The 25521-nt window shown below is 48.9% G+C and overlaps 1 protein-coding gene across 2 annotated transcripts; it reads right to left on the bottom strand.

The window, feature by feature from the left end:
- Positions 1 to 8351: 8351 nt before the first annotated feature.
- On the bottom strand, positions 8352 to 22324 carry DUSP5 (dual specificity phosphatase 5). Of its 2 annotated transcripts, XM_050804283.1 has the most exons (5): positions 21746 to 22189; positions 17025 to 17173; positions 12746 to 12965; positions 9598 to 9904; positions 8352 to 9559 (listed from the first exon to the last, which is right to left on the bottom strand). In XM_050804283.1, the coding sequence occupies exons 1-5, from the start codon at positions 22122 to 22124 to the stop codon at positions 9487 to 9489; spliced, it is 1128 nt and encodes a 375-aa protein (XP_050660240.1). In that variant the 5' UTR covers positions 22125 to 22189; the 3' UTR covers positions 8352 to 9486. The 2 variants fall into 2 exon arrangements, with proteins under 2 accessions (XP_050660240.1, XP_050660239.1); XM_050804282.1 differs by having other exon boundaries at positions 8352 to 9904; positions 21746 to 22324.
- Positions 22325 to 25521: the final 3197 nt, after the last annotated feature.

Here is a 25521-nt window from a genome sequence, read left to right as displayed (position 1 = left end):
AAAAAAAAAGTCATGGTAAAGTGGGATTTATCCCAGAAATGCAGGGTTTGATCAACACTCAAAAATCAATTTATCTATGAAATTACATGTAAATGAATTAATCCATTTACAGTAGCATCCTAAAATATTTAAGAATAATTTGACAATGGAAGTGCAAGACTTGTACACTGAAAACTACAAAATATTGTTGAGAGAAACTAAAGAAGACTTGAATAAATGGAAAGACATCCACGTTCATAGTTTAGAAGACTTAATATTATTTACTTAATTTACTTTATACTGTAAAGGTAAAATTAGTAAATTTTTATTGTATGTAAATTATACCTTAAAAATTACAGGCATCATTATTTAATTCCCACATGATAGTACTATGAAGGAAAGGTATAGGTACCAGAAAGACACCTAATATAGAATCCTTAAATCCGAGAAGGCTGAGGAAGGGAATCAAGAGCGAGGGCAGGCCGGATGCGGTGGCTCATGCCTGTAATCCCAGCACTTTGGGAGCCTGAGCCGGGTAGATCACGAGGTCAGGAGTTCGAGACCACCTTGGCTAACACAGTGAAACCCTGTCTCTACTAAAAATACAAAAAATTAGCCAGGTGTGGTGGCGGGCACCTGTAGTCCCAGCTACTTGGGAGGCTGAGGCAGGAGAATGGCGTGAAGCTGGGAGGCAGAACTTGCAGTGAGCCGAGATCTCGCCACTGCACTCTAGCCTGGGCAACAGAGCGAGACTCTGTCTCAAAAAAAAAAAAAAAAAAAAAGACTGAGGGCCAAAGGACAGCCATAAATGAGCAGGGTGATGAGGGGAAGCGATGAGGCAGAGGGAGGGAGGTGTGCAAAGTCTCCGAGACTTGAATCCTTCCCACAATAGCCTTTCCCATAGAAATCCCACTTCTGCGTGTCCAATCCTCAGTGCTCAGTGTTAAATAGAGTCTTGCTCTGTTGCCTAGACTGGAGTGCAGTGGCGTGATCACAGCTAACTGCAGCCTTGATCTCCTGGACTCAAGCCATTCTCCCACCTTAGCCTCCCAAGTAGTTGAGACTACAGGGGTGTGCTACCATGCCTGACTAATTTTTTAAAATTCCTTGTAGAATTAAAATTTAATTCTTTATAGAGATGAGGTTCACTATGTTGCCCAGGCTGGTCTCAAACTCCTGGTGTCAAGTTATCCCCCTGCCTCAGCCTCCCAAAGTGCTGAGATTACAGGGACGAGCCACCACACCTGGCCTAACAGATTTCATAACCACATTTCAGGGGTATAGACATGGAGACACATACTAAGAAGCTGTTAAATTTCCTTTTCTGGAACATAGCGTAGTCTAGAGCAGTGGTCTCCAACCTTTTTGGCACCAGGGACCAGTTTTGTGGAAGACAATTTTCCCACAGACAGGGTGGGGGGGCTAGTGAATGGTTTCAGCATGAAACTGTTCCACCTCAGATCATCAGGCATAAGATCTCATAAGGAGTACACAACCTAGATCCCTTGCATGCACAATTCACAACAGGGTTTGAACTCCTATGAGAATCTAATGCCGCCCCTGATCTGACAGGAGGCAGAGCTCAGACAATTCTCACTTGTCCACCGCTCACCTACTGCTGTGCGCCCCAGTTCCTAACAGGCCTCTGACTGGTACCCAGTCTGCAGCCCGGGGGTTGGGGAACCCTGGTCTAGGCGAAAGAGTACAGCCCTGGAAGTCCATTGCAAGTCGGGTAGCCTGGCTCTAAAATTCACAGACTGTAGCTGTGTAGCCTTGGGCAGGATAGGTCATCTCTCCATTTCCTCATCTGTAAAATAGGGCTAACAATAGCCATCTTGCAGGGTTCTTGCAGCTCTTAAATGAGGGACCGTATGCAAAGCACCCAGCACACACCTGGACCATAGTAAATGCTCAATATGTTCTCTCTCTCCTCTGCTTTTCTATAGAAAACAGGTCATTCTGGCCTAGTTTGGGGATGGTTCTTCTGAAGCAGGAGATAGAACTATGTGAACTTTTGAAATTACTTCCAGTCTGGCAACTCTAGGGCATTACAGGACCTGCTCCTGGCACCCCCTCCTCCTTCCACAACCTTCACACTTACACTTATGTACATACAGGTTGCCTTTGGGAGCAGCTTCCCTTTTGGGTCCCAGACAGTAGGGTTCCCTCGGGTCTGGCACCAGAAGCCATGCTTCCTGATTCTAAGTCCACTGTTCTTTCCTTGTGAGGATAAAGTTTCTCTTTCTCTTTTCTTTTCTTTTTTTTTTTTTTTTTTGAGATGGAGTTTTTGCTCTTGTTGCCCAGGTTGGAGTGCAATAGTGTGATCTCGGCTCACTGCAACCTCCACCTCCTGGGTTCAAGCGATTCTCCTGCCTCAGCCTCCCGAGTAGCTGGGAGTACAGGCATGTGCCACCACGCTTGGCTAATTTTGTATTTTTAGTAGAGACAGGGTTTCACCACGTTGGCCAGGCTGGTCTCGAACTCTGACCTTAGGTGATCCGCCTGCCTTGGCCTCCCAAAGTGCTGGGATTACAGGCATGAGCCACCACGCCCGGCCGATAAAGTTTTTCATCTTTCTACCATGGTGACATACTTGAGGCTTCACCATCTGGGAGGTTAGTTCCTTTTAAGCAATACATTTTCTCCTCACCTCTGGAAGAAGCCCAGAATGAAAAATGCACGGATAATTCAAGGGCCTGCTTTAAGCCCCTGTTTGGTGGCTTCTTGGTTTTTATAAACTTCGTAAGTGAATGGGTGTGTATTAGGGATGGGTGATGGGGCAGTGGGAAGGAATCAGACCTACTAGTACAAATAAAACAGGGTTTAAATTTTAGTTACCATGGCCGGGCACGGTGGCTCACACCTGTAATCCCAGCACTTTGAGAGGCCAAGGCAGGCAGATCACTTGAGGTCAGGAGTTCGAGACCAGTCCAGCTAACATGGTGAAACCCTGTCTCTACTAAAAATACCAAAAAAAAAAAAAAAAAAAGGCTGGACGTGGTGATGCACGCCTGTAATCCCAGCTACTCGGGAGGCTGAGGCATGAGAACCACCTGAGCCTGAGAGGCAGAGGCTGCAGTGAGCCAAGATGGCGACACTGCACTCCAGCCTGGGTGACAGAGCAAGACTCCATCTCAAAAATAAATTTAAAAAAAAAGAAAAAAAGAAAAAAAATTTAGTTACCATAATTGATCACTTTGGGGCAAGCAGGGTAGGGTTGTTTTATTTATTTTGAGACAAGGCCTCGCTCTATTGCCCAGGTTAGAGTGCAGTGGTGTGATCATGGTTCACTGCAGCCTCAACCTCCTGGGCTCAGGTGATCTGTAGGGTTGTTCTTTATGGCAGTTTTCTGGAGACTTCTTATGGAACGCTCAAGTCTCAGAATCTGAGCAAGGCAGGTCTCTGAACTTAGAGGAAACCAATTGATCTCAGGGTAGGCATCTGACCCAAGGGCAGCCCAGCCCTAGGCTGACCAGTGACCAATGAGGTGAAGGGGTAACATGGCCTCTGACCAATAAGGTAGCAGTAATTAGCTAAGGCTAGGAATCTGCTTCCTCCAGGATTGGGGAAGAACCAGCAAATAGACCCAGGATAAAGGAACTCGCATTTGGAGGGTCATAGGGGCTCTGAGAGAAATGGAGAGAACAGCTTCTGCTTCTAATCAGCGTTTCATTCTGTTTGCCACTTTTTCACTCCTTCACTCAACCAGTAATCATTGAACACCTAGGATAAGTCAAACCCTGTGCTTGGTTACTCTTGAAACGCAATATAATCTCTGTTCTCCTGGTGCTTCTAGTCTGAAGGAGATGACATTAATAAAATAACCACAGAGAAATGAATAATTTTTAAACTTTGATTAAATATGAAGAAAAGATATAGACTATGAGAGAGCCAACAGGGACACCTGACCTCATCTGGGAGGGCTTCCCTGGGAAGATGAATTTTGAACTGAGAGGCAAAAAACCAGTATGAGTTAATCGGTTGGAGGGTGAATTTATAGGAGAAAGGTTCCAGTTAAAGGGACCAGCATGTGCAAAGGTCCTGAGGCGGGAGGGAGGTTGGCATGTTTAAGGGATTGTCAGAAAGTCAATGAGGCTGGAATGGAGTGTAACTGGGCATTCAGTGCTATTTGCATTTATCCACAAACCCTTTTCCTTAATGTAGACTGAGGAGACTTCCTTGCAAATGAAAGCCCAATGGACAGAAGTACCTATTATATACCCCAGGTGTTCAGAGGGGTACAAGATCAATGAAATAGCTTCATTCTAGCTCTACCATTTGCTAGCTGCATGACTTTGAGCAAGTTATTTAATATTTCTGAGGTTCAGTTTGTGCATCTGTAAAAATGAGATATAAAATCATTTATGGGTGGGCACAGTGGCTCATGCCTGTAATCCCAGCACTTTGGGAGGTTGAGGTGGGTGGATCACGAGGTCAGGAGTTCAAGACCAGCCTGGCCAACATAGTAAAACCTCGTCTCTACTAAAATTACAGAAATTAGCCAGGCATGGTGGTGGACGCCTATAATCTCAGCTACTCAGGAGGCCGAGGCAGATAATTGCTTGGACCCGAGAGGCAGAGGTTGCAGCGAGCTGAGATCGCACCACTGCACTTCAGCCTGTGTGACAGAGTGAGACGAAAAAAAAATTATACAAGGCTGTGATGAGAATTAGACATGATGCCTGTGTGTCTAGGTTGGTTTGTGGCACACAGTAGGTGCTTTATAAACATTTCTGATGCTAACCAAATAGCCCAGAAAAGGCTAGGGCTCAATAAGAGCTCATTTCTTTTTGAACTCTGAGGTGGGAGGTGGAGGTGGGGTGTTCATAAAAAAGTTAATGAACGGCCAGTCGGTAGTGGCTCACACCTGTAATCCCAGCACTTTGGGAGGCCAAGGCAGGTGTATTACCTGAGGTCCGGAGTTAAAAACCAGCCTGCTCAACATGGAGAAACCCTGTCTCTACTAAAAATACAAAAATTAACCAGGCGTGATGGCACAAGCCTGTAATCCCAGCTACTTGGGAGGCTGAAGCAGGAGAATTGCTTGAACCCAGGAGGCGGAGATTGCAGTGAGCCAAGATCGGGCCACTGCACTCTAGCCTGGGCGACAGGGCAAGACTGCCTCTCAAAATAAATAAAAATAAAAATAAATAAATAAATAAATAAATAAATAAAGTTAATGAAGAATGCAAGAGAGACTAATGGATGGGCTGAGTAGGGTGTGGATTGTTAGCACAGGTAACACAGCCATAACCACAGGCTGGCAAATCTGAGGAGCTTGGGTATGAGGTTGTGCTGAACCACTGACAGAAGATGAAGCTGGAGCCTAGAAGAGGGGAACTGGAGAAGGGCACTGTGTGGGGCTAAGGACATTGGTCCAACTAAGGAGTCTGGCTCCAGGCTGGGACAGGAAGCCAGTGAACAGTCATCAGTACTCATGGAACCCATGAGGGTGGGGCCATATGGCTGTATGGCTGTTTTCCCCCGAATCCCAGGTTCTAGCAGGGGTTGATTGTCAAATGGATAGGTGATGGTTATCTAAGCATGGGAGTCCCCTCCATCCCATCCAGTGGTTAACGGTCAGGAGGGCCAGTGCTGGAGCTTTGAGCATCTGTCCATCAGTGCCAGCACTCCCCATAGAATCGTACTGGCAGCAGAATACAAGGCTGAAAGTAGATGGCAGTGCCAGTGATTCTGAGGCAAGGATCCAGGGCCCCAGCTATGAGGTTTGGGCTCTGGACAGAATCTATTTCAGAAATAATACAGAACTCGGCAGACTCACTGAAAAGGTAAAGGAACCCAGTCTTATGGATGAACCCTTCAAAGTGAGCTGGAGAATAGTAACACTGAGGATGCACAGGCTACTCTCTATATATTTATACCCTATTTCATTCCATAAACGCACTGGAGTCTATTTAAAGAGAGTGTAAAAGTTTTGCTGTTCTTTTTTAAGGATGATGAGGAAATGGAAGTAAAAGAAAAATAAAGATGGGAAATTTTAAAGGAAACGGTGGAATCAACACCCAAAATTCATGTTAAGTTCCTACAAAACTGCCAGAAGTGGGCTAAGAGTTTAGTTCTGAGCTGCCTGGTGGCCTTAGCAAGGAAGGGAAACAGGGGCAGTCATGACCTGTATGGTATTCAGAAGAACTACCAGTAACTCAAAGAGATAGAGCTGTTCAGAGTATTGAAATCGGGGAGGCATTTTCCTGAGGGCCTCACACAGTGAAGATCCACAGTACACAGTGCTTCTGCCAGCACACTGGATCCTGAGTAGAGACTGCTCACACAACTCCTGCCCCATCGGGCCTAGCTCATAAGCTAGGGTGGATCTGAGGGGGTTTGCCTACAGGTACAGCTGGGAAAGACAGAACTAACATCTTTCTTTTCCTGAACACATCTCTATGTGCGATGATGCTTGGAGACCGACAGAGGTGTTTCTCAAAACTTAGGGATGAAGGATCTATAACGCCATCAGCTTGAATTCCCCATCTGGCACTGGAAGCCAGTGTAGAGTTGGTCTTGGCAAGAATGGAGATGTAATTAATGAAGAGACTATTAAGTGGAGTGAGGGTTCTAGAGCCATCCCCAGCTGTGGGGCTTCACTTGGCTTACCCTCCAGTGACTCACCCGCTGATGAGCAATCCTCATATGCCTGATTTAGAGGACTTACTCACCCTTCAGAGAAATACTTTAATGCAATAAAGCAAATGTCAGCAAGTGGGCTGAGCTTAGCACATCACCCCAGCCTGCATCCAGCTTCCTACTCCCTGGCTCTCCCTACCCAAGGTTCCTTCAGCCACTCCACAACTGCACAGGCCCACACAATGGGCAGGTTTCAGGGACACACTCCAAGGCTGGTCAGAGGCTCAGAGATGGGACACCAAGAGGCATTAGGCACCAGCTAGAACCCTGGAGAAATCTAGTCCGTAGAGGTTGGAGATTAGCTCTAAAGCACTGGAGAGCTGGGCGCAGGGCAAGGGCTAGAACCCAGAACTTCTCCCTCTCTGGTCTAGTGCTCTTCACTGTGAAAGCCGTTGGTTACACAGATGAGGGGAGTGGGCTAAAAGAAATTCAGCATCCTGGCTGGGCACGGTGGCTCTCACCTGTAATCCCAGCACTTTGGGAGGCCGAGGCAGGCGGACCACAACATCAGGATATCGAGACCATCCTGGTTAACACGGTGAAAACCCCTCTCTACTAAAAATACAAAAAAAAAAAAAATTAGCTGGGGGTGGTGGCGGGCATCTGTAGTCCCAGCTACTAGGGAGGCTGAGGCAGGGGAATGGCGTGAACCCAGGAGGCGGAGCTTGCAGTGAGCCGAGATGGCGCCATTGCACTCCGGCCTGGGTGACAGAGTGAGACTCCATCTCAAAAAAAAAAAAAAAAAATCAGCATCCTAACCCTGGGTGACCTTCTCATCTGTGGACTTTCCAAGGAACCTCTGAATGGAGAGGTGGGGAAAGGAAAGGCAGGTGGAGACCTCACGCAAAGCCTTTGAGGTGAGGAATTTAGAGAGCTGGGCTGCCTGTGCTCCACCACCATCTTGCTATTTGTTGACACAGTGCATGTCGGGAGAACTAGACGCCCTTTGAACCCTCCAGCATTGAGAAGTATGGCTGGAATCCCCGTGTTTATCAGGTGACTGGGATGGCATAAACCCCAACCAGCTCCCTGTTCCCTCAGATTAGGAACAGGCCCCAGGAGTTAGGCTGGAGCCTAGGCAGAGCCAATCATGGGGAGAAGCTGACAACTGCCCCTTCCTTCCTCCACCTATGTAGAGGAAGTTACAAAGCAAGTCGATTAAACCTACTCATTGAGGGATTTACCTTGGAACTCCCGGGGAATTATCTAGAAGAATTAGTTGCAAGAGTGGAAAGAGGGGTCAGGTAGGCAGGCAGGGCAAATTTTCACCTCATTCACTTCTCCATCCCTTGGCCACTTACCCAGCCTTTTCTGAGTCTGCCACATGCCAAGCACTGGGGAGGCTGGCCACAAGCTTGGCACTCAGGCTTACTGGAATCAAGGGCCTTATGCTTTAAGGGACTCTTCGGATCATCTAACTCAGCTCACTCTTCACAGGTGAGAAATCTGAGGTTCAAGTAGAGCTTTTTGCCTAGTGTGATAGGAGTGAAGGGCCCTCAGTGGGCAGATACTCTCACCACCTCCCTATGAGGCCTACACTAAGGAATTCTCTTGCAAGTTAACTTAGGGAAACCCCTCACTTGGAAAGCAACATTCTGTATCATCATACCTATAGTTGCACCTCCACCACCATCACCCTGTTGTTCATTTAGAAATAAATCCCAGTGAAGCAAGCTGGGTCCCCACCCAAGGGTATTTCTACCTTATCCCAATTCACCAAGAAGAAGTGCTTTTTTCCTTTTCCTATTTTTATTTTACACTATAAAAAACAACAACAACAACAACCAGTAACATACTGTTTTTCTTCACATTCACATGGGTCTTAGAAAATTATTGCCTTTTCCCCTGGAGAAATAACCAACAGACAAAAAGAAAAAATAGTAGTACCACATTGCAAAATCTGCAAATCCCAGAAGTCCACAGCTTGAAGACAACTCCAGGGGCAGGGAGGAAAACAATTGTCACAAGAGACATAAGCACACAGAAGGACAGGAAGCTGAGGAAACCAGTTTTCAACACCACTGACCCAGGATACCCAGCAAGGACCCTTTTCCTCCTGGAATTTACTACCACCACCTCGAAGGTATGACTTTTTTTGGTCTATGATCTGAAAAACTCTTTTCACAAATGAATAGTTGCTCTGAGAAGAGGTGGAATGAGACAAGTTCAAGTATGAATAAGAATCACGCCAAAGTCCAAGGTCAGTGAAGAACCCACGGCAAAAAAAAAAAAAAAAAAAAAAAAAAAAAAAAATCCAGAAAAGCCAACATCTTGCTACTTCAACCAACTGCCTCACTGGACCCAAGAGGGTATCTACAAAACATTTCAGGGTTCAAATCAGGATGCTGATCATGTCCCTACAAACCCTGTGGGGCTAGGGGCTACTTTCCCAACTAGACGGTGATCAGCTTATGCCCTGAAGCAACAGAGACAGACACTGAAACTGCCAAAGTTCAAAAAATAAGGTGGAAATTGTGCTTCCTTCAAAATGAATTGGCTTTATAACTGCCTTTTCTCCTGGTCCAGCAACTTCTTTCTCCCACGTTGCTGCAGGTATTTATTGCCTTATGCTTGAAATGAAAAGGCGAACTTTGAGGTGCAAGGACTGGGCAGTCCCGAAAGGGCAGGGGTCTGGAAGTACAGTAGTCAGCACATGCTGTGCTCCCGTAATGGCTTGGCCTTCCTTCAGTCCCGAGAACCTACCCCGAGGTCCGTCTGAAGTTCATTTGCAAGCCTGGTGACCACTCACTATCTCACTGGAGCAGCATGACAGAGTGAGGTCTTCAGTATTGCACAGGTATGAAATGTCCATGAGTCTTAAAACCAAAAATCACAGTTGCTCTTGGGGCCGGGCCGATTCCTCTATCCCAGTTTTAGCAGGATGTGGCCGTTGCCACAGGGCTTCTGCTGAGCTCTGAGACTGTTGAGTGGGTAGGCACCGGTGCCAGCACCGAGGCAGGGAATGTGCAGTAGGCACCCTGCATGTCAGGGCTCAGTGTCTGCAAATGACCTATCAGTGAAGAGCCTGCTGCCTCCCCTTGGCAGGAGGGAGGCTGGGGGTTGGGCGTGGAGGGCAGGATCTCAGATTCGTACTGCAGGAGCTGGCCCATGAAGCCAAAGTTGGGCGAGACCATACTCCTCCTCTGCTTGATGTAATCGAAGGCCTCCTTCAGGCGGAACTGCTTGGTCTTCATGAGGTAAGCCATGCAGATGGTGGGTGAACGGGAGATCCCAGCCTCACAGTGGACCAGGACCTTGCCTCCCTTTTCCCTGACACAGTCTGGAAGGAAGAAAAGATGGTGGGAGTCAGTTGGGATTAGAATCTAAGGGCAATGGCAAAACGTAAGAATCAAACACTGGAGTAACCTAGATATGAAACTGTTGTGCCTGTGTTAAGAGCCGTGGCCCTACACTACACTTCTGCCAGTCTTTAATCCCCACTGGTGAGGACAGAGCTTTTGGGATCCCAGCAAAGACTATCCCCAAGTAGGATCTTTATGTTCCTTACAGTGGCTTTACAGTTCCCCAGGATACTTGCAGATTCTGCCTCTGGAGGCGATGGCCCTGGAGAAGTCCCTTCCTGGGGATGCCATCTTAACCTAGGTTCCACTGATGGTTCCAAGAGGGCACTGGAACATCCTTGAAATTGTGCACATTTTTATTGGGCACGCACATTTTTCTAAGGAGAGCATCCCAGGCTCAAAGACTGACTTGGAGAAGCAACTCTTGCCTCTCCAGGTCTGATTCTAAGGGTAATAACCTAACCCCAATCCTGGTAGAGGTCTTCCGGCCTCTCCAGGCACCCTGTCCTGCTGTGCCAGGGCAGGATGCTTGGCTCAGCTCCCAGGGTTCTCACCACCAAACACACAATAAATAGCACATGGCCACTAATTATAGCCCTGGCTAAGTGACGCCTACTAGACGGAGGATATAAATGGCTTTCACAAATTCCATCTTGCTCAACAATGGGAGTTGCTGCTATAAAGCTACCACCATCAGTTAGCATTCTTTAGCTCAATATGACAAAAAGGGGAGGATGCCTCCCTTCCTGCTCTACCCCCCAGCCCCCGCCCCCAGAAAACCAGCTACAACTATTAAAAATGGGAAGGGATGAAAGGTTAAAGATACATACACATCAAATCCACAAAAAATACAGTCTTTCCAATTCCCTCTCTTGCTAGCGAGGAAACAATTACATCACAGGAAGTTAGATGTAGCTGGCACTACGCAGGCTACAGTAAGCAAACACATTTAAGATTTTGAAGGGCCAAAAGAAAAAAAAAGTCATTCCCCTTACCACCCTCCACTTCCCTGCCCCAAGGTCAAAGGATGCAAATCAATCTGCAAAATCTAAAAGGTAAAATTTCTGAGGCATCAGGGAGGAATCCTAGAGTTTCCCCATCTGAACAAAAACCCCACAGGATACCCCAAAGCAGTTCAATAGGGGTGTCCTCCAATTCAGTCTGACTCAAAACAAACAAAACAGTCTCTTCAAATTAGTTCAAAGGGGTCTGACCCCCAAGTCCCTGGAATTATAGGGTCAGACTCCTATTTCCCTTCACTCCTCTGTTGGCCTCCTTCGAAGTTTAGCTTTTAACTGGCCTAGTGCCACATCCAAGAATGCAAAGGGTCCAGAGTGCATTGTCTCTGGAGCCCGCTCGACACCTCGGGGCCTGCCTTCCACATGGCCCTCTTCCCTTGGAAGGGGTCAGTGTATATTCAGCACATGGCTCACTGGGGAGGCCCAGTCTCTCCTTCCATTAGCAGGGCAATGGAAGGGCCAAAAGAAAAAGCATCCTGTGCTTTCGAAACGCTGTGGGTTTGTGGATTGTGTGTACACAGACACAATACACACACAGGATGGGGAAGGAAGGTTCTGAGAACTGGATGGGGGCGTGTTTCATGACCTCATGAAGTAGCTACCCAGGTAATTAAACAACAGGCTGAGAAGGGCAAGGCATTCCCAGGGACAGGGAGAACAAGTCAAGGGTTTCCCACCCTGAACGCATCATTTTGGCTGCCTTTCAGACTCCAAAGGAATGATCTTAGCCCGGAGGCTCAGGGGACAAGCAGGACAGGCTCGGCCTTTTGCCTCTGATGAGTTTCTCGTCAGGTTTCCTGGGGAGCAGAAATTGTGTGGTGAACAGAGAGCCACCATGTGGCTCAAGGGGGGCCTTTAATTGCTACCTGCGCTAAGTAATTATTGCTGTGCTAACACCTGCCTTTCCTCCTCCAACATCCCTTGGAACAAGATATAGAAAATTCATGCGTCAGTTTCAACAACTACGTATGTTAAAGAGGAAGATGGGCGCTGGAAAGCGGGGCATGACCACAAGGTTAGAGAGTGGTACTTGCAAATCTGAAACAGAAAAAAGTCAGGGCAGCCTCCTAGCAAGATGGATGGGGGAGAAGATGCCATATGGGAGAACAACCCACGCAACACAGAGCACCTGGAAACCCTAAGGCCATAGCCCTTTCCTGGCGGAAGGATCAGAGGCCAAGGCCTTGGTTTTTAGGTCTATGCAATGGAATACATAACTGCCTAACAAGAATGCAGAAAGAAGGCAAAAGATGCCAACTTTTCTGTGCATACAGCACGGAGCTTGAGTCAAGTGCTATCTTTAATCCAAAATTAGCTGAAAATGCAAAACAAATTGCCCCAAGCCATTCGCCAAAAGTATGGAAAGCTGCTGGGGGCCCTTGGGGCTCAGTGCGTAAGTAGTGCTCTCTGAATCCTTCTGTTTGCTTTTAAAAATAAACCCAATCTACGTAGAAGCACAGTTAGGGAGGTTCTTTCCCCTGCTTTCCTTGTGTGGAGCATTACGCAGGGATGCGCTCAGCTTCTGCCCAGCTAGAAACAATAACAAAATCGGCAGTGAGTACTGCCATAAAATTATATTAATTCATTTATCTTGCAAATTAAAGCTCCTATTAATGGCAACTTAAATCCTCCCTTCCACCTTTTTGGTAGCTGCATCCCATGTTGGCTCCAACTCTTAGCAGTAGCATATACAAGACACTTTTCTTTCAGTGAAGGTAGCTTCCATCAGGGCATCAAAAGTCAAGAACACATGCCCCAAACGGGCTCCCAAAATAACTGAGGGGGAATGGCTAAACCTACCAATGAAGTCTATTGCTTCTTGAAAGTGGGAGCTAATGTCAGCCGTGTGGCTGTCTTCCACAGGGATCCATTTGTAGTGTAGGTGGGTTGTGCAGGCCTCGGAGGTCCGTCGGGAGACATTCAGCAGGGCTGTGATGTGCAGGTTGGCGAGGAACTCGCACTTGGATGCATGGTAGGCACTTCCAAGGTAGAGGAAGGGAAGGATTTCAACTGGGCCACCCTGGAAGCAGGGACAAAGGACAATCAGGAAATATTGGATTAGCTTGTTCATTTGAGAGAGGAAAAAACAACTCTGACCTATTTGCTGCTTAAGATGGGTGGTTCCCTTTCTGGTTTCCCAGTAGAGTTCAGAGCCAGGGCAGTTCAACTGAGCGTGGGTGGTATCTCCTGGCCAACTCTACCTTACGTGGCTGCCTTGTGACTCAATGACAGCAAAATCCACACAGCAAAGAGTTCACATTTTTGCACACATCAAGGAGGTAGGATATGATGGCATTCTTCCTGTGCTGACAAGGATGAGAAGCCATGTGGTATCATGGGAAATATCTATGGGGCTGTGTTGAAGTTACAGCTGCCCTGAGAGTACCAGGGCAAGCCTCTTTGCCTTGGGACAGTCTCACTTTCTTTACAGCTAAAATGGACCAGGACTCAACATGGTGTGTGTCCTCCTTTACAGCCTTGGCATTTTATATAGCGTATTTTTTTTTTTCCCCTTTTTGGAAAGACGGAGTCTTGCTCTGTCACCCAGGCTAGAGTGCAGTGGCACAATCATAGCTCACTGTAATCTTAAATTCCTAGGCTCAAGAGATCCCACCGTCTCAGCCTCCCAAGTAGCTGGGCCTATAGGCATGCACCACCACGTATGGCTAATTTTATAATTGTTTTTTGTAGAGCTGAGTTCTTGCTATGTTGCCCAGAATGGTCTTAAACTCCTGGCCTCAAGCGATCTTCCTACCTCAGCCTCCCAAAATGCTGGGATTATAGGCATGAGCTACCAAGCCTAGCCTATATAGTGTATTTCATCAAACCTAAGACACTGTTGATCCTAAGATGCATCCAGGTTTTAGAGATGTTAAAATGCACCTCCACCCCCAACAAAAAAGTATGCTTTTTAGAAATGAAAATAACCACTACCTACTCAGAATCTTTAGATAAAAAATGCTGTCAGGCCACAAGCAGAGGGGCTTCCTCGCCTCTGACCTTCTTCACACGGAGGTTTGTTGGGGGTGCTGGTGAGACCTACTTACAGAGCCATCCTTTTGGGAGGCTACCCACACCCCAGGTTTCTAGTCAAGGGGGAACCAGAGACCATCCACCTTGAGGCAAAACTAAAATGAACCACCGGTTAGACTCTGGCAGTCTCAGCATTTACAGGGCTCTAAAGGTTGCAGAAAAGTCAGTGATGATTGGAAAAATGGGAGCCCTTAGAGGCTGAGAGGGAAACACGGGGCTGGGTGACAGTGGCTATGTCTTTGGGAGCCTTTCCCATGCCAACCATCTGCTTCCTGTGTTTCCATTTCCTGTCCTGGAATAAGAGCGGAATGGAAACTCTCAGCCAGATCCATAACAGGGAAGGGTGCGTGGGACAGGGGCCAGCCACAGGCAATTCTCAATTTACCCCGCACCCGGCGTTAGCTTTTTGTTTCCTAAGAACTCAAGTGTTTAAGCAAAGGCCAGTTCAGTCACTTGGAAGAAAATTACAGAGGATTTTACATAAGGTAATAATAACAACTGGTATTTTTATCAGCATCTACTGTGGCTGGCTTCTGGGGGCTTAATCCTTTAGATGTGCCTACATCATACCAATTTCACAAAATCTGTGAGGTAGGTAACATTATTCCCATTTTACAGATGGGCAACTTGAGGCTCAGATGCATTTAATAACTTGTCCAAGTCAGAGCTAGTCAGTGATAGAGCTGGGCTGAAACCCAAAACTGATGGTGTAGCATGAGATGCAAGGCCTTGTCTGACTCCATTTCAATAGTGATCAATATGAGAAAGTATTTCAGGTAAAGACAGGAAGGAAAAAATTCCCTGCTTTCCTCTCTTCCTCTAGAGATAAAATGTCCATCTGCATCCCCTCTTCAAAACCTCTCCAAACTTCCATGCATACAGAGCAGCCTTCCTGGTGGCAAAGTGGTGCAACGGTTAAGAACCTGGGCTTGGGCGTCAGACAGCAGAGCTCTTGGGTTAAGTTCCAGAGCTCCATGCTTACTACCTGATGTGATCTTGGACAGTTTCTTTAACCTATGACCTTTGTCTCTAAACAGGAGATAATACCTATCCTCTCTGGATAATTGGTAAGGTGTAAATGGGATAATGAATGCATTAAAACCTGGCACGTTACATAGCTGCCACTGTCACTGGGATTGAAGAATGAACAGAACGTGGCTTCTCTCCACGGGGAAGACACAGGGTTTTAGGCAATCCAAGCAGGTCTAGTCCTGACCTGAGCTGGACCCACTCCCTGGGCACAGCATCCTCACCAGCTAGAAATCAGGAAAACAGCAGAGGTGGTACAAAGTTCTTGGGAAAGGAGTCAGAGTTCCAAGTCCAGATTCATGTGGCCACTGATGACTTACGGGTCCCCACCAATGGACACTAACAGGCTCGCCCTTTAAGGAGCAGGCTGGAGGGTTGAATCAAGATCTCCTCCTCTCCTGAGTGCCTGGAAATTGCTGATACACCAGACCTGGAATCTATCCAATTTCTTTTGGAGCTTAGCCGAACACACCCCTGAAACTACATTTCTTTCCCTTTTTGAACTTCTGTTTAGACCAAGAGGGAAGAAGCCAAAGGCCTTCAGAAACCCCAAAAGTTAACATGACCTCGCCTGGCTGCTCTAAATGCAGAAGCGTTTCTAAGAAATAGCATTAGGGGGTTCCCCAGATGAATCTTGAAGACACATCAGGGCCTTCTCACCCCTCACTTGGCCAGAGATGTGCTATGCTTTCACAACATTCTGCCAATTCTTATTTCTCTTTCACTTTCTGAGAAATGGGGGGAAAATATAACCCGAACAAACAAACAAAAGTAGAAATCTAGCGAGGCCAGATGTCCACAGCTTGAAAGCCATGGGTTCGTCATACACTGTAAGGGTGTTTAATAAAGGAAAACAAATCCTAACCCTGGCATCTGGACAAGCTAATAGGCTTCCTGACCAAGGAGCCCGTTCAAGAAAAGGTCGCCTGGCTTTGCTTCGAAGTTTATCCCCAGGGACAGGGTTTTGCTCATGGCAGGGAGCTGGCATTTTAGCATCTAGCAATCTTTCTTCTTATGATTTGGATATGTTCTTGGTTTACGTGAAAAGTTTGAAAGGTTACTCCCACCAGGTCAGGTGTCTAGATTAGAGGCCATGCGGAAAACAGAACAAGGTCCTGAAATAATCAGAACAGGTTGCTGAGAGAAAGGGGTTCTGAGCCTGATGCTGCCTTGAACCAGCTGCAGGACTCTGCAAAATCAAGAATCTCACTTGTCACAGAACACTTCTCTTCCCTTCCATAAAATGAGTAGGCAGGTTTTTACCTCTGGTTTCTGCCAGATTTGGATTCTCATCTGCTTTTTCATTTTCCTGGATGGTACTACGTAACCCCCTTCCACTTTATTTTTCCCTTTAATGAGTTATCACAAAGCACTCATTTTTAGAAGAAACATAAAAACTCACTAGTTTACAGAAACATGAAGCCCTCTAGTATCTTTTGATTTCCTCTGGTTTCAGTATCTGTGGAACTGTAAGCATTAGAACCCCTTAGAGGAGCCTACTTAGCCACCCAAACAGGACTTCCTCTATAGAACCCCCACCAACACCAGTTTCAGTTAAACATACCAACAAGACACACCTTGACAGGTACCGGGATGCTTTGCAGAAACTGCAGAGCGTGGACAATTACAGAGAAAAGCAACACAGGAAGCCTGAAAGTCAACTCTGAAATGTCTTCAGGGAAACCTAGACCAGTATTTCAAAGCTTCTCTGAACCTCCGAAGCCAGATGACAATAATGTAGCTTTCACTTCCCCTTTTCCGCAGAAGCTGCCAAGCATCCTGTGGCTGGTTTGCTCTTGTCAGCTTGTTTGCTGGAAGGAGGCCCATTTACTCTTGGATGGAAACTCAAGCTGGCAAGCAACAGAGGCTCCCTAAAGCCAGGGGATTTTGCCAACACCCTGATCCACAAAAGAACCAACCATCGTTGCAGAGTGGGGAGAGAACAGTCAGGTGCTGAGGAAAGAAGGCAGACAGGAGCCCAGAATACCACTCAGGATACCTCTTCCCCATCATGTACCTGGTCATAAGCTGGCCTGTAGCTGACGTTTACCACTGGTTTTCCACACTGGCTGATGAGGGCTCTCTCATTCTCAATCTTCTCTTGTGAAATGGGTTTTACATCCACGCAACACTCGGGATATTCTGAGTAGAAGGTCTCATATCCCCCTACAAAAAAAAACAAAAAGGTGAGACAGATGGTTAGCATCAATTTCTCACCCTGTCAGAAAATACCCATAGGTAATCAATACTCTGAGGGTTACACAGTTAAATAATAATAATAATAAGCCAATACAGATTGTGGTCATTAAAAATTGAGCAAAACCAGCAAACAGATTTAGAACAGAAAGGGACTCTACGCACACACAAACCTCTAAAAAGAACTCCTTCAGAGGCAATGATTAACTTTTTGTGTCTATCAGAAGCAGCTTAAACTGTGAAAGAAAGTATCTAGCATCTGGCAAATATTAACCAAACCCCTCCAGAAAACAAAGGCTATTTTCTCTCTTGTTTATCTAAAAGGAAGGCGTGATTATGCAAAATTTCATTAATTGGCGAGAAGATAGGCTCCTAAAGTGCCTTCTTCCCCAGCCCATCTGCTCTAAGCAGGATTCTAGCTGGTACCTCCTCCATTCATAAGGAAATGGAGGCTGATATGAGGTTTCAACTCAGGGCAGTAAAATAGCCTGGCTTCTCACTCCCAAGGTGCTAAGAACACTGCTGACAATCCTTTCTAGGTCCAATTTGAAGTCATCAATCCAGTTAACTACCTTCTAAATCAACTGAAAGAATAAGGACTTCTGGATTTAATTCTCAGCCCTCCTGAGCAAAAACTGTCTCTGTCACCTTCGTGACCACCCTATCTTCTTATCCCCACTTTTCCTACTTCTCCTCTACTCCTCCTGCACGCCCCCCCCAACCAATCAATAAGTCAACTTATAGCATGTATGACTCTCAGAATCCTTAATATTACATTTACACCTCTCCAAATGGATTTAAGGTAAAAACGACCCTCTGAGGCCGGGCGCGGTGGCTCACGCCTGTAATCCCAGGACTTTGGGAGGCTGAGGTGGGCGGATCACGAGGTCAGGAGATCGAGACCATCCTGGCTAACACAGTGAAACCCCGTCTCTACTAAAAATACAAAAAAACTAGCCGGGCGTGGTGGCGGGCGCCTGTAGTCCCAGCTACTCAGGAGGCTGAGGCAGGAGAATGGCGTGAATCCGGGAGGCGGAGCTTGCAGTGAGCGGAGATCATGCCACTGCACTCCAGCCTGGGCAACAGAGAGAGACTCTGTCTCAAAAAAAAAAAAAAAAAAAACAAACAAAAACAAAACAAAACAAAAAAGCAAACGACCAAAAAAAAACAAAAACAAAAACAAAAAAAACAACCCTCTGAGCAAGTCACAGAAACTTGCAAATGTAAGTAAGCCTTCTTGGGCCCATCTGAGTGGGGAAGAACCCTCAGAATGCTAAGGGCTGCCAGGTGCAACAGGCCACCCTTGCTTGGGAAACTCCTTTGCTGGTAACCCAGAGAGCAACCTGAGGCATTTCCCAGGGCCTCCAGAAAGCCCACTTGTCTTTTTCTGGCCTAGAGAATTCACTTGAAGTCAGATCCATTAAACATGCATTCTGAGACCACAAATTTTCCAAAGAACCCCCTTTTTCTTTTGTGACTTTGGGTGTTGTGATGCTGGCTTTTTTAAAGCCCTGCAGTAGACAAATGGTTAATGGATTACAAGGCAGTCTCCAACTCCCTCCCAGAAGCTGCAGCCAATTCCTAGAATGAGTCATCCTGCCATTACTGCTTCCTCTCAGCTTGCTGGAACTGCCCCGCCCCCACTTAGTACACCCAGATCTCCTCTGTGGTCACCTCACTAGCAGCCCACTGCGCCTGCCCGTGAGCTCTCGGTCCTCCCCAATGACCATGCTCCCCACCATAACGGGAGGCCACTGCGGAGGTGCAAGGTGGTGCTATAGGCAGTTTAGCTTCCCATGCTCTGCCACAGCCCCTGGGCCCCTTACCTTCCAGCAGTCAAGAGAGAAAGACACAGGCTCACACTGACCCACAGCTTCCTTGGAAGAGGTATCCCTAGTCAGTAAACCACCTGATCACTTCCTGTGCCTAGACCTCAACATTATGGGTTCCAGGAGACAAACAAGGATTTGGATGGGAATTTGGAGTTAAGAATGACCTGGGCCCTCCCAAACTTCAGAATGAAGGTTGGGGAAGAGGAAATTTTCAGGCTACCCCATCTTCTGGCTTTAAATAGATTACTTCAGAGTTGGCTATCGGGAGGACAGATAGGAGGTTCGGGTATGGGTTGGATCCTGCCTGCTGTTGACAAAATTTAGTCCAGGGACAGATAAACAGGGCCCTGCCTCTTCAAGCTGGGATTCAGAGGAATCCTACAGATTAAATGGTCTCAGTCTTTCACCCACTCCCATCAGAGGTGTGGAGAGACAGAACATTCCTCTCTGGTGCCTCACTTAAGTTGCAAAAGCCATGGCAATTCTTAGAGCTACTTCAGCCTTCTTTTGGAATGAGTCTGCTTTCAATCACCACCACATTACCAGGGAACAGAGACAGCACAGAAACTATATATAAATAAGCACTGACCACGCAATTCAGTCATCACCATTTCATTTTAGTGGTTGTTTGGGAGACAGGGGATTATGGAAAGTGTAAAAAGGCATTGACCCTGCCAAGATCTCAGATGCCACCAGATTAAAACCTGAACTCCTATCTGCACATGAGTTAAGAAATAAAAATTTTCTCTGGCAACAATTTAAAGTTTAGTAGTAGTGTTATAAGGGTAGGCATGAAGCAGTTTCTACTGAAATTTAACATGCATATAATTCTTGACCTGGCAATTCTCATGATTCACTGAAAGGCACTGCACACACAAGAGCACATGGAGAAGGAGATCTACCCCACTGCTTGCAACAGTGAGGCCGGACGCAACCTAATGGCCATTACAGGAGACCGGTTCAATGTGAAACAGACATGTATGGTCAGATATGGACAAGTCTCCCTGATCTAGGATTACAAGAGGCAAGACAGGAACTATACAAAATCAATCTATTTCTAAGATTCTTATGAAAAATTATCTAAAGGTAAACAAGAAATAGTTGGCTGTCTCTGGGGAGTGGAACTGGGTTCTAAGATATGCAGAAGACCCGCTTCTCATCATATGGCCTTCATGCTGTTCAAATTTGTACCTGTGTATATGTTACCTTCTTTTAAAAAACATTTGAACAGTTTTCCTGAGATGTGAGTCTACAGAGTTGCCTACTTTGTGGCGGTAACTTCTAAACTGTCAGCAGGGCCTGCTTAGAGAAGCATGGGGAGCAGAGCGGGGACCAGGAAGGGTCTCCTGGAACCTCTTTCATGCTACTTAGGAGGCATAAACTTTTCCTAAGAACAGGAGACAAAAACCATATTGGGAAGAGAAAGAAATCAGGAGCCGCGCTGAAACCTCTGCAGAGCCAGAAGGCCATCCCTCTATCCCCTGGGGGCTAGGCTGCCAGAAGAAAGACGATTACCATCTACCTCTGTTATCTCTTCAACAGGAAATCAACAGGGGACCAGTCAGCAGGAGGTGCTAGCAGAGAGGGGAACTGTCTCCAGAATCTTCCAGGCCCGGAGTGTGTGAAACTCAAGTTGCACGGCTTTAAAACAGGCTCCTAACTCTCGGCGCCGGCTCCCTGCACCGAGCTCTGATCCCCATCACTGTTACATTCCAAGGTGCCTGCGCCAGGGCTGGCACGGCCTTGGGGCCCTGCTGGGGCTGAGCCCTCATCTCTTCATGTGGGTCAGGTCTCCCCGGGTGTCATTTGAGGTTACAAAGGACTCAAATACAAAGCAGGAGCAGTCATAGGAAGTGACCCAGAAAAAACCAGTGCTTTGGACTTTGAGAGTCAATCACCCACCCACCACTAGAAGCCAAAGTTATCTTCCCGGCAGGTGAAATGGGCAGGCCTGTGGTGGTAGCTCCGGGAGGTGTCAAATCAAAGGCCGCAGAATCTCCACACCACCCTGCCCCCGCGCACCTCTATTTCCTGGCTGGCCGGCTGTAGGCTCGGCTCAGGATGGGTCCCAAGGATAATCCTGGGGCGGAGGAGGGAGGAGGTGAAAAGGGTGGGAAGGATGTGAGCTCCAAACTGAGCTAGAGAAAGATCTAGGAGAGAAGAGGCCGGAGGGAAACAATAAAAAGCAATAAAATGAAATGGAAAGGGAAGGGACTCGCCAGGTCAAAAAGTCAAGAGGGGTCGGTGAAGACACAGGTGGCTAGGCGGGAGGAAGGGGGGCACCATGGCGCCACACCATGGGGGAAGGGGTCGCGACCTGCTGATCCCACCAGATCAGTCTATCAGGAAGGCCCCAAGCCCTGACCCCAGCGACAGCGGCGAAGCTCGGGTCTTGAAAGGGGGCTCGTGCCCAGCACGGGCCGACGGTCCCCAAACTGCTAAGCAGCAGCAACCCCGCAGCATAACCAACTCCACCCAGCCCGGCGGACAAACCGGCTGCCAGGCGCTTTCGAGGAACTCGGGTGGGGAAGAGGGGGAGCTCTGAGTGTTGACATTTGCAGTGCCCTCCCAAACGCACAACAAGCCCCAGAGTGCAGACTCCGGCAGGTGGTGACTCTCCCGGTCCCAGGGTGTAGGATGGCGCCCCGGCACAGGGAAGGGACCCGGGGGCGCCGGAGGGGCGAGCGTGGCAGGGACCCCGCGCGCTCACCTTTGAGGAAGTAGACCCGCGGGCCGGCGGGCAGACAGGCGAGCAGCGAGGTGAGCACGACACGGGCGGCGCTCTCCTCCCGCAGCTTCTGCCAGTGGCGGCTGCCCTGGTCCAGCACCACCACGGCCGCCACGCCGCCGCCGCCCTCCTGCAGGAGCCGCGCGCGCGCCGCCTCGTCGGGCAGCACGTAGCGCGCCGATACCGCGCCGCCCCGGGCCCGCCGCAGCACCACCGAGTTGAGGTTGACGTTGAGCGAGCCGCGCACATTCGAGGCGGCGAAAGCCAGGTAGGGCCGGCAGTCGAGCACCACGCAGCGCGCCGCCGCCTCCTTGCGGAGCATCTTGCGCAGCTGGCACCCGTCGAGCGACGTGACCTTCATGCCGCCGCCGCCGCCGGCCAGCGGCCCCGCGCCGCGCGCCCCGCGGGTGCCCACGGCCAGGATGCCCGCGGGCGAGGCACGGGAGGGCGACCCGCGGGGCTACGGCCGCGACGGAGCCCGGCGCCCGAGCGGCGGCGCAACTCCGCGTTCTCGCCCCGCGCGCTCGATACCCACCCCGGCCGCTCGCCGCCACAGAAGCCGGGGATTCCGCCGGCCGCGCAGCGTTTTATGTGAATGAGTACCGTCCGTGACGCGGCTGCCCATATAAGGCCAAATATGGGTGTTTCCCCGCCCCTCGGGCCGTGGCCACGCCCTACCGGGGGCGGGGCAGCGGGGGCGAGGGACTTGCGGGGCGGGTGCCGGCATTAGAGCAAGAGGAAGTGGAAGGCGCCTCCTCGTTTTCTCCTCTGCGCTGCGCTGAGGGACTCACTCGCGCATCACCCGCGGCTGCCGGCCGTGTGTCGAGGCGCTCCGGGCCACAGTGACCCCCGCGGTGCGGACCGAGGAGGAAGCGCCGTGGGAGGCGGGGCGGCGCCGCACGATCCGGCCTTCGGCTTCACGGACGTGGGCCGAGAACCCGCCCGTGCCGCCCTGAGCAGGGCCGAGGGAGCCGGCCAGGGCCGCAGAGGAGTCCGGAACGGATTCCTGTCGCTACTGAGGTCTGCGCGTGTAAGGGGAGGACGTGGGAGATTTGCCTCGAGGGGTGGGGTATGGATGACTGGAGGGGTCGGGCGCGGGTTGGTCATCGCTGAGGCTGGGTGATGGGTGGCCGAATTCGTTATATTGTTTTCTCCACTTTTCTGTATGTTTGAAATTTTTCATAATAAAGATTCTAAAAGTAAAAACGGGGGTTGGGGATCGGCGGTGAGAAAAGCCATTTAATCTCCCTAAATGGATTCTGCCCTCAAAGGATTGACGCTCTTTTCTCTGTCACTCTCCAATAATGATTAGAATAATAAGTTGTATTTTGAGGAGCTGTTTTCTGGTCCCGGGGAAATCCGTGGTGAACTCATCAGTAGCATCAGCGTGTATCCCACGGTGGAGCTCAGTTCAGCCAACTGTTGTCCAGGTGGCTTCTGGATTTGGGGGATTATCTGTGGATCAAGTTTAATCTCAGGCTGTCTGCCCCCACCGGTTCCCAGGGGCTTCAGGCCTTCCACCCCTATTCCTGGGGAAGCAGACACAACTCACCCATTCAGTAAGCATTTATTGAGGGTCAGCTGTGTGCCAGGGCTCCCCTAGCTGTGGGGACAAGTGGATGGAAACAGGTTGCTGCCCCCAAGCTCACTGCCAACCATTTTATTGTTAGCCTGGCTGGGACTGCTTGATGGAAAACAGTCTGCCCGCACTAGACAAGGGCTTGTTGACAACTGACATAAGGGAAGGAGGTTTTCAGAAGGAAGCAGAGATCAAATTCTGAAATCAGATGCAATCAAATCAGACACCAGAACAGCCGGCATTGCCTCTGGGTCACGGCTGCATTCACCAAAAGGCGCTGTCCTCGCCTTGCCAGTGGGGTCTTGGTGAAGACGTGATGCGGGGGCCTTCTTTCTCTTTGTGGTTATCTGTGCCAGCCTTCCCTGCAACCTGCTCTTCCTCCAGCACGTTCTGTTTCTGTTACCGGCTCTTTCCACCCCCGATATCTCAGCCCAGAGCCACACACGTACGTGGAGCACCCACGTGGGCCAGGCTTTGTTTTGGGGCTGGCGGCACCAACGTGAGTAAGACTTGTACTCAGCTCCAGCTGCCCCCAGCCCAGAGGGGAGGGGAGGGCCTGTATTCCGTAGGGAACAGCGCCCAGCAGGGGTGTGGCAGGGTGGGGCGTGGGCTGGAGAAGGCCTCCCAGAGGAGATGAGGGCTGAGGCCAATTCCGAGGAATTGTAAGCCAGACTACGAAGTAGGAGGGGTGATTCCAGGCAGAGGAAACTGCTTGAGGTAAAGAAAACAAAAAAACACAAAACCCAGCATGGTGCGTACTGGAGGTACGTGGGAGACTAAGGCCCTTCTGGTATTTATTAGCAGATTAAGCAGGGTCAGGCAACAGAGGGCCTTGTGCTGTTTGACTCAATTGGGTCTTAGTCTTTGGCCCGGACAGTCCCCAATGAGGGATCTTACTCAGTGACCAGATCCGGATAGCATTTGGGAACATCGCTGAGGCGGCTGTGTGCGGGATGAGTGTTTTATTTGAGAGTGGGGGAGGAGTCCGGAGTCTGGGGGATGGATGGGAGGATTTCATGGGTAATCTAGAGCTGAGCTGATATGGGCCTGCCAGAAAAGCAGCTATGGGGAGGCCATAAGAATGGGAGCACATTGAGGAAGTAAGATGCTGGGAGGGGTGAGATGGGGAGAGAGAACTGGAGACTGACACCAAAGATTTTTTTTTTTTTTTTTTTTTTTTTTTAAGATACGTTCTCACTATGTCGGCCAGTGTGGTCTCAAATTCCTGGCCTCAAGTAATCCTCCCACCTCAACCTCCTAAAGTGCTGGGATTATAGATATGAGCCACCACACCCAACACCCAGTTAGCATTTTTCTTTTCTTTTTACTTTCTTTTTTTTTGGGGGGGGGGGCCGACAGAGTTTCCCTCTGTCGCCCAGGTGGGAGTGCAGTGGTGCGATCTTGGCTCCCAGATTCAAGCAATTCTTCTGCCTCAGCCTCCTGAGTAGCTGGGATTGCAGGTGCACACCACCACGCCAGGCTAATTTTTGTATTTTTAGTAGAGATGGGGTTTCACCATGTTGGTCAGGCTGGTCTCAAACTCCTGACCTTGTGATCCGCCCGCCCCCAACGTGCTGGGATTATAGGTGTGACCCGTGAGCCACCATGCCCAGCTGACACACCATAGTTTTTAACCTTTAGATAGGAACTCTACAGGAGCAGGTCTGGGGTGAGGGTAGCAGGAAAAGGAGGAGTGGGTGAAGTTTATACATGTTAATAAGCTAGAGTTGGTCACACCAAGGAGGGTGCCCAGAAAGCAGAAGGGTGGCCTGGCACCCGGTGTAGGAGGGTTATCTGTCAGCTGGATTGCTTCCTCACGTCCCATGTCCAACAGATTACTAAATTCTGGGGCCCGGCTTCCCAGAGCTCTTGTCTGACTCATCCTGCCTAGTCCCACGGCCAAGGCCAGCTTTGCAGGTATGTGACCTGCGCAGCCAAACGGACCCATACTTAGAAGGGACCCCCACTTGTTTTAATGCTCTGTTGTTACTAAATTGTTAATTTTGTACAGGAGACCCTGCGTTTTCCTTTTGCACTGGGCCCCACGAACTCTGTAGCTGGTCCTGCCCATTGCTGTAGTGAAAGGGCCCCATTATCCGCCATCCCCACTGGACCCTACGTTAGCATCACATATCCCAGTCTCAAAGCCCCCTCCTTGCTCTCTCATCCTCTACAATGT

The sequence above is a fragment of the Macaca thibetana genome, chromosome 9 (genome assembly GCF_024542745.1).
Source record: "Macaca thibetana thibetana isolate TM-01 chromosome 9, ASM2454274v1, whole genome shotgun sequence".
NCBI classification, from domain to species: Eukaryota; Metazoa; Chordata; class Mammalia; order Primates; family Cercopithecidae; genus Macaca; species Macaca thibetana.
This window is presented reverse-complemented; position numbering and strand designations above follow the sequence as displayed.

What these genes read in the sequence shown, in the direction of transcription:
- DUSP5 (XM_050804282.1), bottom strand. Translation starts at nt 22,124, where the DNA reads ATGAAGGTCACGTCGCTCGACGGGTGCCAGCTGCGCAAGATGCTCCGC. An exon ending in ACAGGCCAGCTTATGACCAG is followed by an intron (nt 12,966 to 17,024) that starts GTACATGATGGG and finishes CCCTGCTTCCAG; the next exon opens with GGTGGCCCAGTTGAAATCCT. An exon ending in AGAAGCAATAGACTTCATTG is followed by an intron (nt 9,905 to 12,745) that starts GTAGGTTTAGCC and finishes TCTTCCTTCCAG; the next exon opens with ACTGTGTCAGGGAAAAGGGA.